At 40.1% G+C, this 16,037-nt stretch overlaps 2 protein-coding genes across 4 annotated transcripts in view; one reads left to right on the top strand and one right to left on the bottom strand.

The window, feature by feature from the left end:
* Positions 1–1,672: 1,672 nt before the first annotated feature.
* On the bottom strand, positions 1,673–3,076 carry atox1 (antioxidant 1 copper chaperone). Its single transcript, XM_076292914.1, has 4 exons — positions 2,920–3,076; positions 2,640–2,712; positions 2,137–2,295; positions 1,673–1,989 (listed from the first exon to the last, which is right to left on the bottom strand). The coding sequence occupies exons 1-3, from the start codon at positions 2,923–2,925 to the stop codon at positions 2,171–2,173; spliced, it is 204 nt and encodes a 67-aa protein (XP_076149029.1). The 5' UTR covers positions 2,926–3,076; the 3' UTR covers positions 1,673–1,989; positions 2,137–2,170.
* A 493-nt stretch (positions 3,077–3,569) lies between these two features.
* slc36a1 (solute carrier family 36 member 1) overlaps positions 3,570–16,037 on the top strand; it is a 65,308-nt gene continuing 52,840 nt past the window's right edge. The window contains exons 1-5 of one of the 3 annotated variants that reach the window (XM_076292019.1): positions 3,570–3,743; positions 5,148–5,248; positions 5,548–5,656; positions 5,957–6,047; positions 12,386–12,474. In XM_076292019.1, the coding sequence (XP_076148134.1) occupies positions 5,221–5,248; positions 5,548–5,656; positions 5,957–6,047; positions 12,386–12,474 (317 nt within the window). In that variant the 5' untranslated portion in view covers positions 3,570–3,743; positions 5,148–5,220. Of the gene's footprint in view, positions 3,744–3,840; positions 3,904–5,138; positions 5,249–5,547; positions 5,657–5,956; positions 6,048–12,385; positions 12,475–16,037 lie in introns of those variants that run through there. The other 2 variants (XM_076292017.1, XM_076292018.1) reach the window with 2 other exon arrangements.

Genomic DNA, 16,037 nt, shown 5'->3' with positions numbered 1-16,037 from the left:
TGTAGTGATAGTCTACTGTATGTGATACCTGATGACTTATTGTATATTTTGATTATTTACTCATTTTCTTTCTAAAATTAATTGGATAACCACAGTGCACTGTGGATGGCAAAATAATACCCCAGCTGCAAGTACACATTCATTTTTTCTCTCTGGTAAATACTGCCCCCTATCGGTGGATTTAGAAACAAAACAACCACACCTTCCTCAGTCCCATAATCCCACCAAGAAATTATGCATAGCATCTTGAGACAACAGGGATTTGGTTTCAGAACAGGTGCTAAGCACCTACAATCTGCACCTGACGCTGTTATATATCCACAATATGATTGTATACTTTCAAATCTTAAATAGACTGGCCCATGTCTGCCTTCTGGCACAGTTGCCTGAGAACTATAAGCCCTGCTGGCGACCATGAGGACAATTGAGTGAAAGTTCCTACATTCAACATTCATTAAACTGAAATTCATATTCTAAATGGACATGTTTGCCAATTTAACTTAACAGAGTCACTATGACAAGCATAATCCCTGAAATATGCAATTTTATATTATAGATAGGCAGCTGTATGCTGTCCAATGATTCACAAAATGCCAGGAGGGGCAGAGACTGTTTAGCCCATGGTTATGTTTGCATAGCAGAGAGCAGTTTAAACATGGAAAAACAACAGGGACGGCTTGTCCATTTAAGGAGATGATGCTGCCCTTAAAGGAGAGTTCCGGTGTAATATTGACCTAAAGTGTGTTGAAACATGATACCGAGTGTGAACGTATGTCTCATAGCCCATCTCGGCTTGTCCCCTGCACTCCAAAATCTGGCGCTAGTTAGCCGATGCTACCAACAGCTTTTTCAATGGTGGTGCTTCGGCATCGGGCTAGCCATGCAAATAAATCACTGTTTTACACCATTTACGAGGCTCAATGTATCTCCACACTTTATTGGTAGACTTCCGAGGGCCCTGACATTTAAAACGAGACATTGAGAACTTTAAAAAAGCACTGGTAGTTTACTTACAAGACGATTTATACAGACAGTATCTTCACGAAGTTTAGCGTTTGCAGCCATCTTGAATTTAGTCACGATAAGTCGAGCGACGAGTAAGAATGAACAGGTATGATAAGGGATCAGATTCCAAAAATAATTCAGTGGAAATGCATGGATTCCAGTTTCTTCCAGTAGCAGCAACTGGAATCCATGCATTTCCACGGAATTATTTTTGGAATTGAGCCTCGTAAATGGTTTAAAACAGTGATTTATTTGCATGGCTAGCCCGATGCCGAAGCACCACCATTGAAAAAGCTGTTGGTAGCATCGGCTAACTAGCGCCAGATTTTGGAGTGCAGGGGACAAGCCAAGATGGGCTATGAGACATACGTTCACACTCGGTATCATGTTTCAACACACTTTAGGTCAATATCACACCGGACTTCTCCTTTAAATCAAATTGTCTTAATTTGTAGTTTCTTTGACTTTTGTCAAAACTCATCAGAAGTCACCACTTTTGGGTGCAATTTTTTAGGACTGTCTCCCAGGAGCATGTCCAAAACCCCTAGCATTGTTAGGTTTACAACATTATGCACTACCTTATTTTAACTAAATACATACACTACATATACTGGGTGGTAGTGTTGGACTTTGTAAGGACTATTAAAATAAATACAACAAGTTTAAGTCCAATTAGTTAATTTTTATGTTGGCTAACATTATAATCATTACATTTTCAAAGTGCTGTGATTGATTTTGTTTCTTAATTAGAGGATCTACTTAAAGACAAAGACAAACATTTCAGACATAACACAACTTCCTATAATTGTCACAAACCCATTCACTTCTTTCCATCTGATCTCTCCATTAACATAAAAATACAGTGTGAAAGAGCTCGGAGTGGTCCCCTGTGGTGTGACTAGCCTTTTTCCTGTGTCATCATGAAAGCTCTCCACCTGGTTCTTCAGCATCATCAATCAGCAATGAACAAAAGGAAAATACTATCTGCAATTAAAAGTGAAAACAAATGGCCATTATATACAGACCTACTAATAACAACCATGGTCATAGGATTATTAATGGGAATATTGAAATGTAACATTGATTTAACCACAAAGAAGTTTGTTGTGACTTGTGAATTGGGTATTTCACCTGTTCTCATAACAACTGGGGGTACATATGAGGTTTATTTTGGGCCGATGTAGGTAACCGCTTTCCCAGTCTTCTTCAGTGTTTCCAGAAGGACGTCTGTGTCCTTGTCAGATTCGATGAACACCTTCTTGTTGGGGAGATCTATATCAAACTTGACATCTGGAGCATGGGAAACAAGGCGGTATGGAACAGACAAAGGCGTGATATGGTTGTAGGACAACATCCCACTTTTATAATAAGCCTACATTAGCATCAAGTAACCCTAATGGTCTAGCGAGGCACATATGCACATGTCTGATTATGTAACCTATAATCATCTCAGCACTTGACTTGCTCCATCTGCAATATTTTTGTTACGTAGCCTGCCTATCATAGACTGTTCTATGCTGCCTACAGCTAAACAAGTTAACTTAGACAAGTTCAAACAAAAATGTGACGCTCACGTTGGTCAGCACAGATTGCCTAAAATTAACTATTAGGGTATCTGCACACTCACATCTTACCCAGTTTAGTGAGAACACGTGTGACGGCTCCAGAACAGCCCTCACAGGTCATATCGACAGAAAACTCGTGCTTCTGTAGGAAGAATTGAACACAAAGTAATTCTCAAAATACGTTACACAGCCCAAAGTCCACTGAGTTAACATCCAGAGCTATCATGCTGGCTACCTTAGCTAGCATAGGCAGTTCACACACTGTTTAGCTATAGCTATAGGGTGTGCAAACCTGTAGAAAAATCGAAAGCTGGTGAATCGAAATCAAGGTACAGAAATGTATAATTACCGTCATAGTTGCGGATATATCTTCAGGGCACCACCAAATGCATACAACTAGCCCAAATGCCACCTCCTGGTTGTGTTGTAATGGTTGTAACTCGTGAACGCTTTGCCACACATCGATAGCCTATACCGGGTGGTTTTAGGGATCATCTGGGGGTTCCTTCCACTCCGCTACTGCGTTTTATTGTGTGTGTGTGTGGTATAGTCTAGGTATCCAAAAACACAGTTAACACTAGGGTTGTTTTGTCTTATGGACTATTTCAAATATTTGTTTTCGGTTGTAGGTTTGAGTTGATTGTGAAGTTTAATAGTATCCATCGCAAGTGTGTGTGTCTTTGTAGACTGTCCCTTAGAGAAGCTGCCCAATATTTTGCTACAGTTTCGTGGGGTTTACATATAATCAGATATTTTGTTAGCCTAGAACAATGGTATTACATTAGAATCCACAGGCTCTAGAATCCATGACAAAAAATAAAAACCTGAATGGCACTGGAAACACTTTCAGTGTGTCTAGACCGTCTTTCAAAATGAATGCTATTTGGCCTTTCGGCTTGAATAGCTTTTATGAGGCCAAGACAGCGGTGTATGCATGTCAGCTGACTAGCTGAATGTCTGTGTCATGTGATCACGTTACTTTTGAGGAAACGCGAGAATTACAAGCTGACAGCCACCTCTGGGAGTATGATCCAGAAGCTAGTGCTGTACTACGGTTCTACCTGCATTTGACGCGGAGTGTAAGCATGCACACCGCTATTGCTAATAGGAGATGTGTTTTGGGATATTCTAGTCTGCATTACGTTTCTGTTACACACAGCTGATCTGTGCACGGTAAGTCATTGTCAAGTCATTCAGTTAGCACTTGCGGAAACGGTTTAAGATGACCGCATAGTGTTTAGGCTGTAGACACCGGTAGACACGACTATGGGCACAGCACCTTTCCTGCAATAAAAAGAGATTACCAGATTAGTGGTATTGGATTGGAGTTGAAGTAAGTACTTTGTAGCATTTGCCAAAACATGGAGACTACTCTGGTGTGCTGTAGTTTTGGTTGACAAGCTAATAGCTGTCAGCCACTCGACTCGACTCGACTCGCACACACTTATTATCTGCAGTTATTTGCTTGGCAGCGTTGTCAGCTTCTGTCTCGCTGTGATTTTATGTCTCGGGAGACTTAAACTAGCCACAACAGAGATCTACCCTAATGACGATAGCGTCATTTGTGATTGAAGTGAAAATAGCCAATGATTCAATTGTGCTTTAGATAGAGCGAGGCGTCTCGTGATAGTGTTATGATGATGATGATGATGAATATTCAGCAGCGATTGAGTTTCAGTGGTTTTGTTTAGTTTAAGGGACTAAAGGTAAGCTAAAATTAGGGTGGGGGTCATAGGTTAGTGACCACTGTCAAAATCGGTGTTATTGTGCAGATTTTGACAGTGGTCACTAACCTTCACCTTCACCAAGATAATCCATCCCATGTGGCATCAAAAGATACCTAAAAGGTATATTGCATGCATACTGCACAGATATCGCGACTTAACACAGCACATTTTAGACTGGCCTTATCACACAACACAAACCACAGATGTCACAAGTTTTGTAGGAGCATGCAATTGCTGACTGCAGAAATATCAAGAGTGGCATGAGTGTGGTAAGTGGTTGTCTGTGCAGTGAACGGAATGAAGATGAAGTGTTCTTTAATGCTGATCACTACCACATTTGAGAACACAAAGCCTAAATCTTTTGTGTGCATAGAAGAAGTATTAAGTAGAATCATAGTTAGATCCTGCTTTAACTCATGGAAAAGAAAAAAGCAAAAGTAAACAGTAATGTGTTGTGTTTATATTCTGCTTCAGTGTAATTTCAGTGCAGTCTAGACATTCATAGTATAACAGTGGAAGTGAACTTGGCTTTGTGAAAATACCTAGTGATCATCATCATTAAGTTTGCATTATTATTCCATAATACAAACAAACATCAAAGATTAGTATGAAATGTCCACATCACTCACTAACGTACTTTAAAACAACTTGAAATATCTAATAATTAAGCCTACATTTTAGTTTTGAATCTGTGAATAAGTAGGCAACTCTGTAGGAAATTCTCTTTGCAAGGGAAGTGTTAGCCTATACTGTACTCCTCTCCAGTCCAGCCATGGTGTATAAGTTAATCCTTTGTTTCAATACTGGAACTGTTTCTCGAATCGCTTCTCCTTTTCCATAGCAATTGTAGATGTGGGGGCCCTCTCACCTGCTCTTCAAAGCCGGATAACTGACCAACAGACGCACGCAACGTAACATCAGCCATGGCCTCTGACATCACCTATCACGATGGTAACCCAATTTAGTCCTCACTTAGCCTCTTTTCAGAGAACCCATCTCTCTTCTCTCTCTCTCTCTCTCTCTATCTCTTTCTAGTGTGATCCCCCCATCATCTGTCTTATCTCTGTGACTTTTGGCCATCTGACTTGTTGTATGGGGCCAGGATATGACGGCTGAATAAATTTGTGTGTGAGCTGAGCTTAGTGTTTAACAAGGGAGGGGCTGCACTACTAGTGCCGCAGCTCCGCAGCTGTTCAGTTTTTGCCCGAGATACAGTATGGCATCTGAGCGTTTGCCCCTGCGTTCTCCAGGTCCAGTGTTCTCCCGGATCGACGACAGTCCCGCGGAGGAAGAGCCGCCGTCGCAACCGGCGACCCCGTCCAATGAGTATGAGCGCATCGGTGGAAGAACAGGCTCCTCGTAAGCATCTGTCAATTCATTATGTCTCTAGTTCAGAGCACTCTCAGCATGGCCGTGAGTTACTGTCCGTGTCCGTGTCCGTGTGTGTGGACAGTATGTGTACTCTATCTTGATGTTTGTAATCTCAGTGCTTTGAAATCACCAAACTACATCCTTTTTCATGATAACTCTGTACCAGAATGAGATTGAGAGGTTCTGAAATGCTTTTGTGTCCTCTGTCCGTTTTGCTGTTGCTTGTATTTGATGTACCCGTGGCATCAGTGTGTGTGCTGTGGGAGTTTACATTTCCCTTGTCTTCAGTTTTTTCCAGACCCTGATCCATTTATTGAAAGGAAACATTGGCACTGGGCTGCTGGGCTTGCCTCTGGCTGTGAAGAATGCTGGCCTTGTGGTGAGTCCACTAGGGCAAAGGAGCTAAATCACATTAGCCATTATAGTTTTGATATGGTTAACATGCTGTCTGCTTCAGTCACTGTACCGGTGCCCTGTACTACTTCAGACAAGGCACACATGCTTTTGACCAAATGTGTTGTTTTATTACATTGCATGCAAATCTGCAATCATTCGAGATCTATTTAACAAACAGAATGAATTGATCTGGTTTGCGGAAAGTTCTGGAAATGTATTGATTGACATATTTCACCTTATTCTCAAATGTCATGGGCCTCTCAGTGGTGAGGAGGCCATACGAATAGGCCATGCAAGACTCTGAGTAACTCTGAAATCCTATCTTATCTCAGTTTAGGATGGCATTTAGGATTTGTGGTATTGCAAAACAAATTGCATTTAGGAAAAATCCAATCTTAACTTATTTGTCTTTGCAAATTTACATTCTAATCACAGATGCAGGCTGTATAAAGTGTAAGCATAGAAACAGGCAGAAACGGGTATGACCGGAGGATTGCCGATTTAATCTACTTGACCGTTACAGTTAGGATTTCTTAAGTTACAATAAGACGGGAGGTCTGATAAGATAGGGCCTGTCATCCTGTCATTGAATCATTGAAAGTTAAGAATATTAGAATTAGAATATTAGATTAGAAGCAGTTTGAATATTTTTCTGTAATGAGGCCCCAGAACACTAACTGACTTTACATGGTGTATGATGATAGAGACAGAAAATGGATAGGTAATCAGAGGAGAACTGGCATTGGTCAGGATGAGTGCAGGCAGTTCATATTCAATGATACCCACTTTGCCATATTGGAGTCTTCTGTTACATTACTGTTAAGTGAATTATCAAAGTGGGAAGCTCTGTAATGTGCTTATGTAATCCTGCTGGCTGATATGAAAGGCATGTGTAATTGAGGGTTTGTTCATATCTCAAATATCGATGTTTCAGCAACACATGATTATTATCTATCTAGCTGGTCTTTTGAACATTGCAATATAAATATCATTATGCTGTTAAAACTAATGTTTATGTACATTAGGGTGCATCATCCGCCTCACTTTTTGAAAAAAGTTTGAAAATCAATCTGTCTCTAGAATAATTTTGTTCCATTAACCAAATAAAACTTCCATGATAAATTTTATTGAATTCTATTGATGTTTAGGTGGCCACCGAGCCTCTGAAGTTTCCAACTAAAGACGTCCATAAAGCTAGGCTGAAAATATCATTTTTTCTTAAATAACACCAAAAATAATGGGTCTAGCCCTATAATGTCAATGGAAGTTGAATATAAATATGGACTTTCCGCATCATTTGGTGTGAGTTGTGTGTGTCTATCTTTACTACTTCCTGAGATATGGCAGTAGTGTACATTTTCGGGGAAGATGCAATAGAAATTGCCTTTGTCAGGCATTTTCAATAAACAGCATGAAAGTAACCTATCAATAAAAGCTTGTTGTCATGGGTTTTCCCAGTACCAAATTTGAAGGCTGGAAAACAATATGTGGTCAGCTAATGCCTTATCGAATGAACCAAATGAGGCCTGGCTGTCATTTTTCATGGACTCCAGAAATAACAAGTCCTCCTAGTTCTTCACCAAGCTTTCAGCGTTCTGTGGCCACAGAGCAAGTCTTGTCAAGTTTTTTCTCCATCTTCTGAAGTTTCTCCAGTGTTGATGGGCTGGTCCGTCGTTTTCAGTGGGATAGCTCAGAGTTTGGCATTAATTCATCCAAATCAATGCCATTCATGCCATTTGGGGTCAACCGTGGTCTACTGGTTAGGGCTACTGGTTGCCGGTTCAATCCCCGACCAGTAGGAAAAATGTGGGCGGGGGAAGTGGTTGAGCACTGCTCTCCCATGCCCACATCCACGGCTGCCCTTGAGCAAGGCACCTAACCCCTCACTGCTCCCGAGCACCGCTGTAGCAGGCAGCTCACTGCATCAGGATTAGTGTGTGCTTCACCCCACTGTGTGTTCACTGTGTGCTGAGTGTGTTTCACTAATTCACGGATTGGGATAAATGCAGAGACCAAATTTCCCTCACAGGATCAAAAGAGTATATATAGTTATACTTAAAAGTTGGATGATTTTTTCATAGGCTTTGCTTTCTGATATCAAAGGAATATTGGCCTTTTTATAAAACCTGGACACCTGGGACAGTACGATATTTGCTGATTCCCACTTTGTTCTGTTTTCTGATGAACCATCCGAAAGATACCACATGAAGCACCTGAGAACTTGGCGACAGTTTGGAAGACCGGGATCCAGTGATAATCGAGTCATCCTGAACAAGTCCACTGCCCAAACCAAATATCCAAGACGATTGTCTTGTAGACAGAGTACATTTTGAAGACTGTGAATTGGCATTACTAATACACTCTCCACTAGAAGCCATGTTGCAAGAAAGTTCATGTAATGCTGTGTGATACAACTACTACTCTACACTAATAGCCCCACGCATGTAGCCTATATCTGATTTGGAATTATGAGATTTACTCACCATAGCAACAACAGTTAAATTAGATGATTAATGACAAGTGTTACAATACACATTAAGGTGTTTTTCATCAAAAAACATATTCAAAATATATATATATTATATATATATATATAAACGTTTTTCTGAGGAAAATCACCAAAATATGTATGACAACATAAAGAAACCCAATGTTTATCCAATGAGCTGTGTGCTTTATGCCTTTACCATTATTATGATCGCCGCTAGCGAAGCGGTCATATAGGGATTGTCAAAGTTTTTTTTTTTTTTTTTTCCCCGTCATCTACTTCCTGAAATTTTGGTCAACGATACCCGGGGCACCGAAACACCGGGGCACATGAAATTTGGTGGGTATGTAGACCCACTAGACTTTTACGGAAAAATTTCGTTTGGTCCCCGGGGGCCACTCCCCCTCCGCGCTGGGCCCCCCGAAACCCAAAAAATGCAGTTTTTCCTAAATAACTACCTGAACCGTGGCACCGAGGATGAAGAATTTTTTATGGTATGTTGGTCTCAAGGGCCCACATCAACCTAGCCCATAATCACTCATTTGTGATTTGCACCCCCCCGGTAAAAAATGAAAATGCAATATCATTCTGCTTTAATCCAGTAAAGACGTTCAGAACTGCACCAAATTTTATGTGTATGATTAACCTGACATTCTCTGGGGGTATGCCAAGTTTCGTAGAATTTCATCCATGGGGGGGTCTAAAAAATTAAGTTATGTGTACATTTAGTGACTGTACACTCATTGGCCTGTAGATGGTGGTGCACACATATACACATGCACACACACACACAGGCACCCACATACTATCGGTATTAGAACGGCCGATACATAATTGCAAATTCAGTAGGATTAAAAGAAAGCCAAAATAAATATTCATCATCATCATCATCATGGCTGCATTTCCAGTATTGGCGATAAGTAGTCGTTTGTCCACTAGATGGCGCATCATTGCAGTGAGACGTAATTTTGTTGGAAGTTAATCTAAAGTGGGTTGGAAAGACACTACACTTCCTACAAGGACAAGACTGTAGGCTACAGTAGTTTACCGCAGAGAACGTCTAAGGGTAGGATGATTTCTGCATGACATGTAATTCCCATTTCCTCTTGAAGCCAAAATAAATCTGAGAATGTTTATCGCACATGCTTGTTTTTTACTGCAGGTAGGCTACGTTAATCCTATCAATAGCAGAACTTAGGTAAAATAATGTTACCGTTAGCATGGTTGAGTGATGGAGGCCAATTTGATTATTGATGTATTTGTAGAAAACCATAAATGCGTTTATAGGCTACCAAGCAAATCAATTACAGCACTACAGCATTGTATCTTTCGACTGTCATCTCATTTGCTTATGACCATAACGGCTACTAACAGGAGCTAAGTGAGTTAGCCACAACACGTTCGGTACGTGATGGTTTTTTAATGGAAAATATATAGGCTACCTAAAAGATAACCTGTCTATGATGCACCATAAACACCGGGCTGGGACATTTCTGCTCAAGGTCTCAAAAAGCATCTGAGTCAACGTTCATTCCCAAACACCCATATAGGCTACTTCAATCCTGTATTTTCAAAGGTGATTCAAGTAAGGAAGAGCATGGCTCAAAGTAAAGTAACTGAAACTACAGTTGTGAAGTGAATAATTTGTGTCAACTCGCCGCAATGTAGATTTATTAACGCACCCGTGATGATCTACATCTCCATTTAAACCAGATGTTTTAGAGCGCACGTTGAGATGTATTCAGGGCAGGGCTGTACCTACACATATTTGTTGCACGTGCTACAAAAATCATTCTTTGCGATGGATGATTTAGTACTAACGTTACACCGGTCAGATACAGTTTTGCCTATGGCTATTCCGTGAGACTCAGGGGCTTTTTGTTTGTTCGAAGTGCGTGTTTAGGGTGTGAGAGGGGAGTCGATGTGCTTTGATTCCAGCTTGGTAGTTGTAGTCTATCTATGCGATTAAAAAACACGTGTGTGTGAAGTATCCAAACAATGATAACACTTTCATTATGGCTGCTTTAGCCACAGACCTTGAGCTACTGTACAGTGGGTTGGGTTCCATTTAGAAGTGTCCACTTCATTCGCCCTTTCCGTGATTCACAGCTACGTGAAATGTATTACTACTGATATGCAAAACTATTAACTTTTCGCCAAGAGGTGGCAGCTTGATACTGTAAGGTGTAAGCCATTGGTTCCAACGGAGATTTTATTTGGGTCGCCAGCATAGCCTAGTGACAATTTGTGTTGTGTAATAGGCCTAGCATAGGGCCTACCTTATATAGTTTATAGTTTGTTAACAGTCACGGTTTTGTCATAACTTCCTCTTTGCATTTTTGCATTTAGAATAGCTCTAAAACCGGGGGGCGAACACGTCGCAGGGGGGGCGCCAGTGCGTGGATATCTCAATCGCAAAATTAAACAATATTTCTATCGGGCGCCTACCATGGACTAGGCTGGGTGAAAATAAAAGATTGCGTCAAAATATTGAGCTTAACCATGGACGTCATGGTTGCAAAATGCAAGGGAACATGAATCAGCATATTATTTGCACAAACAATAACGGACAGTAGCTCTTCAACTTTGCCCGTTAAAATGTGTATGAACAGTCTCGCAACGCATTTCATGAAGGCCCTTTTGGACATGTCAGTTATTTGCACCACTGGGTAAAACGGCATTTTGTTTTAGACTACTGGTATTTAATTTGTGCATTGACAATAAAGCTGAATATCATTTGAACTAGATGACTAAACTTATGCATATGTAGAAGAAGAAACATTCACAAAAATCCATGACATGACCTCTCTTCTTGATAGCTGTTGAAAACTGCATGGAACTGACAGGGATTGTTTTGTTTAATAATAAATAAATAAATACATTATGCTGCTACCTTCTGCTTTTCCCAAATACAATGTAGCCTACAGGTGTACCTTTCATCAGTCCAGTTGCAATGGATGGACTGTGATGAACTGCCCTACTTGTGATTGTTGATTTTAAAGGTTTTATAACAATTTTACAGATTTTTTGGCCCAGAAACAAATCTATTCACCTTTGCAGCGCCAGTAGGCTACTTTGTGTGCGGAATGTGTGCAAACACACATTCCAAACAAGCATACTCAAAAGTTTCAAGAGTGGGGGGTGGAGTAGAAGTTGGAGACAAATTCATTAATATGATTTATTTTCGCGGAATGGATGTGCAGGACTGAGCGGCGGTCATATTTTGTTACCGCTACGCGGTACATCTAGTTATTCAAATAACTACTGGCTAACAAATTGATAATAGTGAAATAATGTGAAATATACCCCCATAGTCCCCCATATTGCGAGGTGATTTCCTGAATTTGGCAACAATTTCGACCATTCATAAAGGATAATGGTGGGCCACCTAAATATTATCCAATTTACTTCAAAATTTACCAGGAATGTTTTTGCTTATTGTAACATAATACGCATAGGGACAGATTAATTTGCATATGTCAAGGCAGATGATGCACCCTAATGTACATATAATGGAAATTTGGGATTTGACTGCCCAGTTACAGTTCAAATGTAATGTCAAGAAGGCATGTTCACAAGTAGCACATGTGCACTCATGTTTAAGATTATTTTTAAGAGTGATGGGCTGTGCATGAACTTAATGGATATGTTACATGTTATAAAATGACTAAAAAGGTATGTTATATGTTATAAAATGACTAAAAAACTAGAGCCACGTATGTCAAAGAGGTACTTTTCTGAGAATTCTTTTTGTTGTTGGTTCATGCCCACACATAGCAATAGCTATTGTATGACCTTGATCATTGACATTGATGTGTTTCTCTCCTTTGAAGCTGGGCCCTCTCAGCCTTTTGGTCATGGGGATCGTGGCCATACACTGCATGAGCCTGCTGGTCAAGTGTTCTCATCATCTGAGTGTCAAGTGAGTACGGCCTCCTCTTTTTGAAATTCCTTCACCCTTTCATCTCTCTACCTCTGTGACAGATTCTTTCATGCCCAATGCAGAGGATGCCGATAGTTTGACACCCATTAATATATTTAGTACAATTAATTAGTCTGTGAAGAGGTGAGAGTACCTTTAAGAATGTATCAATGATCAGTATGTGAAAGGTTTTATATCTCATGGTTGTGTGTATTTGTAAAATTCTTGTGAAATTATTTTAATTAATTTGGATGTATTTAAAACTAATTAAAAGCCTTCAATAATAATGCTTTTCATCCCTATACAAAGTAGGCCTAGTGAGTGAATTAGTTATTATGACCGCCGCGCAGCGAAGCGGCGGTCATATAGGTTTAGTCAGATTTTTTTTTTTTTTTCGCATGGCCAATTTTCCGTCAAGGATTCCCGAGACACTGAAAGACTGGGGTACACAAAACTTGGTGGGCATGTAGCCCCACATGGATAGCATGGAACCATCGTTTTTCGTTTTGATCTGTAGCCCCCCCGCTGGACTGGACCCTCCGAAAGGAGGGTAGGGCAGACACAGTTTTCTGTGAATATCTCGAGAACCGTAGGGTTTAGGAGGACCATCTTTTTTTTGTATGTTGATCTTAAGGGGCCATGTCAACGCATCCCTATAACGCATCATGTATAGCGCCACCTAGTTAAAAATTAAAAAGCAAAAAAGTAGATAAAACGCCCACAGAGTTAAGAGTGCTGAGTCGAGGACTCTCGTTTGTTCCAACTAACAAATTAAATGCCTTCAAAATACAGATGGACCAATTCAAGTTCTTAAGACAATTGCATTTAAAACATTTTTTCCATGATAAGACTGCTACCACTGATAATACTATGGGGAATGACGTCTTAGGTTCTTTGAACAAACTAAAGAAAAAGTCGACCTTTATGCCGCCAGGTATCCAGAATCCTACTCTGGTCACTTTTGGTAAATTGGTGGAAAAGGATATTAATGCTTTGATTAAATCTGAAAAAAGAAAGAACAACTGTAACATCACTAAACTGGAAAGGAAAGCTTTGGATGAATTAAGGGAGAACACTGGTTTAATTGTGAAATCTGCTGATAAGGGTGGTGCTATTGTTGTACAAAATACTATTGACTATGTAGCTGAAGCGCTGAGACAACTGAGCAATGTTGAATTTTATAAACTGTTGTCAAAAAATCCTATGGATGACTACATTAAAGAAAGAGATGAATTGTTAAACAATGCAATGGTAAACTAGATGTACCGCAGAGCGGTACAAAATATGACCGCCGCCCAGTCCAGCACATTTTTTCCACAAAAATAAATCACGCTGAAAGGCCTATATGATTCTAACTGTCTCACTAAATTACATTAGCCACACTCAATTCTAACTGGTATCTGCTAGACAAGTACCAAAACATGATTAGTTCATAGATTTCACATGTAAAATTCATTTTATACAACCCCACCCCCATCTTGCCTGTTCATAATTCTGAGAAATTCTTGAATTGTGTGCATGTGTGCGTGTACACGTTTATGTTTATGTGTGTGGGTGTGCGTGCATGTGCATGTGCTACAGATCAAAACGAAAAACGATGGTTCCATGCAATCCATGTGGGGTTACATGCCCACCAAGTTTCGTGTACCCCGGTCTTTCAGTGTCCCGGGAATCCTTGTTGGTGTACGGTCACTAAATGTACACATAAATTATTTTATTGTAAGGCCCCCCATGAACGAAAGTTCACAAAACTTGGCATGCATTCGGAGGGTGTCATAATGATCCTACACTTTCAATTTCGTGCAGTTTTGACCATGTCAGCCAGAGATATTGTGATGAAAACACCTAATTTTTTGCTTTTAAATTTTTAACTTGGTGGCGCTATACATGAAATAAGTGGTAATGGGATGGGTTGACATGCCCCCTTAAGACCAACATACAAAAAAGGTGGACCTCCTAGGCCCTACGGTTCTCGAGATATTCACAGAAAACTGTCTCCGGCCACCTACAGGCCAGTTGGTGTATAGTAACATAAATTAATTTATTGTGTGGCCCCCCATGAACGGAATTCCACGAAACTTGGCGTGCATTCAGAGGGTGTCATAATGATCCTACACTTCCAATTTCGTGCAGTTTTGACTATGTTAGGTCACAGATACCTGCGATTACAACACCTCATTTTTACTTTTTTGTGTTAAAAAAAAATGGTCCTCGTAAACCTTACGGTTCTCGAGATATTCACAGAAAACTGCGTCTGCCCTACCCTCCTTTCGGGGGGTGCAGTCCAGCGGGGGGGCTACAGATCAAAACGAAAAATGATGGTTCCATGCTATCCATATGGGGTTACATGCCCACCAAGTTTCGTCTACCCCGGTCTTTCAGTGTCCCGGGAATCCTTGACGGAAATTTGGACATGCGAAAAAGAAATCTGACTAAACCTATATGACCGCCACTTCGCTGCGCGGCGGTCATAATAAGTGGTTATCAAAGAACCAATATGAATTTTTGAAAATAGCTCATCCTGTCACCCCAGTATTTTACTTGCTCCCAAAGATCAATAAACGGCTACAAAATCCTCCAGGCAGACCAATTGTTGCCAGCAAAAATTCCTTGACAGAACCCTTGAGTCAGTTTGTAGACATAGTGATAAAAGATATTGTAAAAACACTCCCAAGTTATATTGCTGACACTAGAGATGTTCTTAAACTGTTGGCTGATATTTCCATCCCAGATAATGCTTATCTTGAGTCTTTATACTAATATCCCTCATGAAGATGGCTTGGAGGCCATGAGCTTCTACCTTACAACTCAAAATGATTTATTTCAAAAGGAACTGTTAGTAATGATGACTAAGTTTATTCTCAAATCTAATTATTTCATTTGTACTACTTACAAATTCAAGGGACGAGTATGGGATCCCCATTTGCACCCAACTACGCAAATCTATTTATGGGCCTATGGGAGGATAGACACATATTTAACAACAATCCTTTTAGACAAAACATCCTGTTCTTTAAGCAGTTCATTGATGACATCCTTTTGATTTTCACTGGTTCTAAAGATGAATTGAGCCATTTTAACCCTTAGAACCCTAAGCTGTTTTTAGGGCATTTTCACTACCTTTATTCATAAGGATTTATTCTGGTCATTGTAAGTGCCACACACATATATTATATATTGCTTTTTTGCAGGAGAGTCTAGGCTATTCAGATCTGCCATCATTTCATGTATTAATACTAGCATTGATTTTATTTTGATTTTTAAAGAATTAAAATATAAAAAGTGTATTATAAAAATTCTTATATTTCGACATGTATCTCACCACAGCAAGCTCACAGCTCTACATGCATTTCATGTGTGTGTAGGGCAGACTGTCCTGAATCGGGCAATATAATTGCCATGTTGGAGGGATACTCTGGGGCTGAGCAATTTACAGAAATATTTGCTGTGTGATTTACGGAAATAAATGCCATTTTTTATTTAGTGATGAAAAATGACCTTTCTGCGCTCCATATCTGTGACACGAACTGATCTGAACTGACTTGACCCAAGGTTGTGTGTTA

This window comes from Alosa pseudoharengus, unplaced genomic scaffold, assembly GCF_046254945.1.
Source record: "Alosa pseudoharengus isolate Yale_2024_CS ecotype anadromous, Long Island Sound unplaced genomic scaffold, YU_APseudo_1.1 YU_APseudo_1.1_scf_19, whole genome shotgun sequence".
NCBI lineage: Eukaryota > Metazoa > Chordata > Actinopteri > Clupeiformes > Clupeidae > Alosa > Alosa pseudoharengus.
The sequence above is the reverse complement of the archived record's forward strand: the minus strand, read 5'-3'. Positions and strand labels throughout refer to the sequence as shown.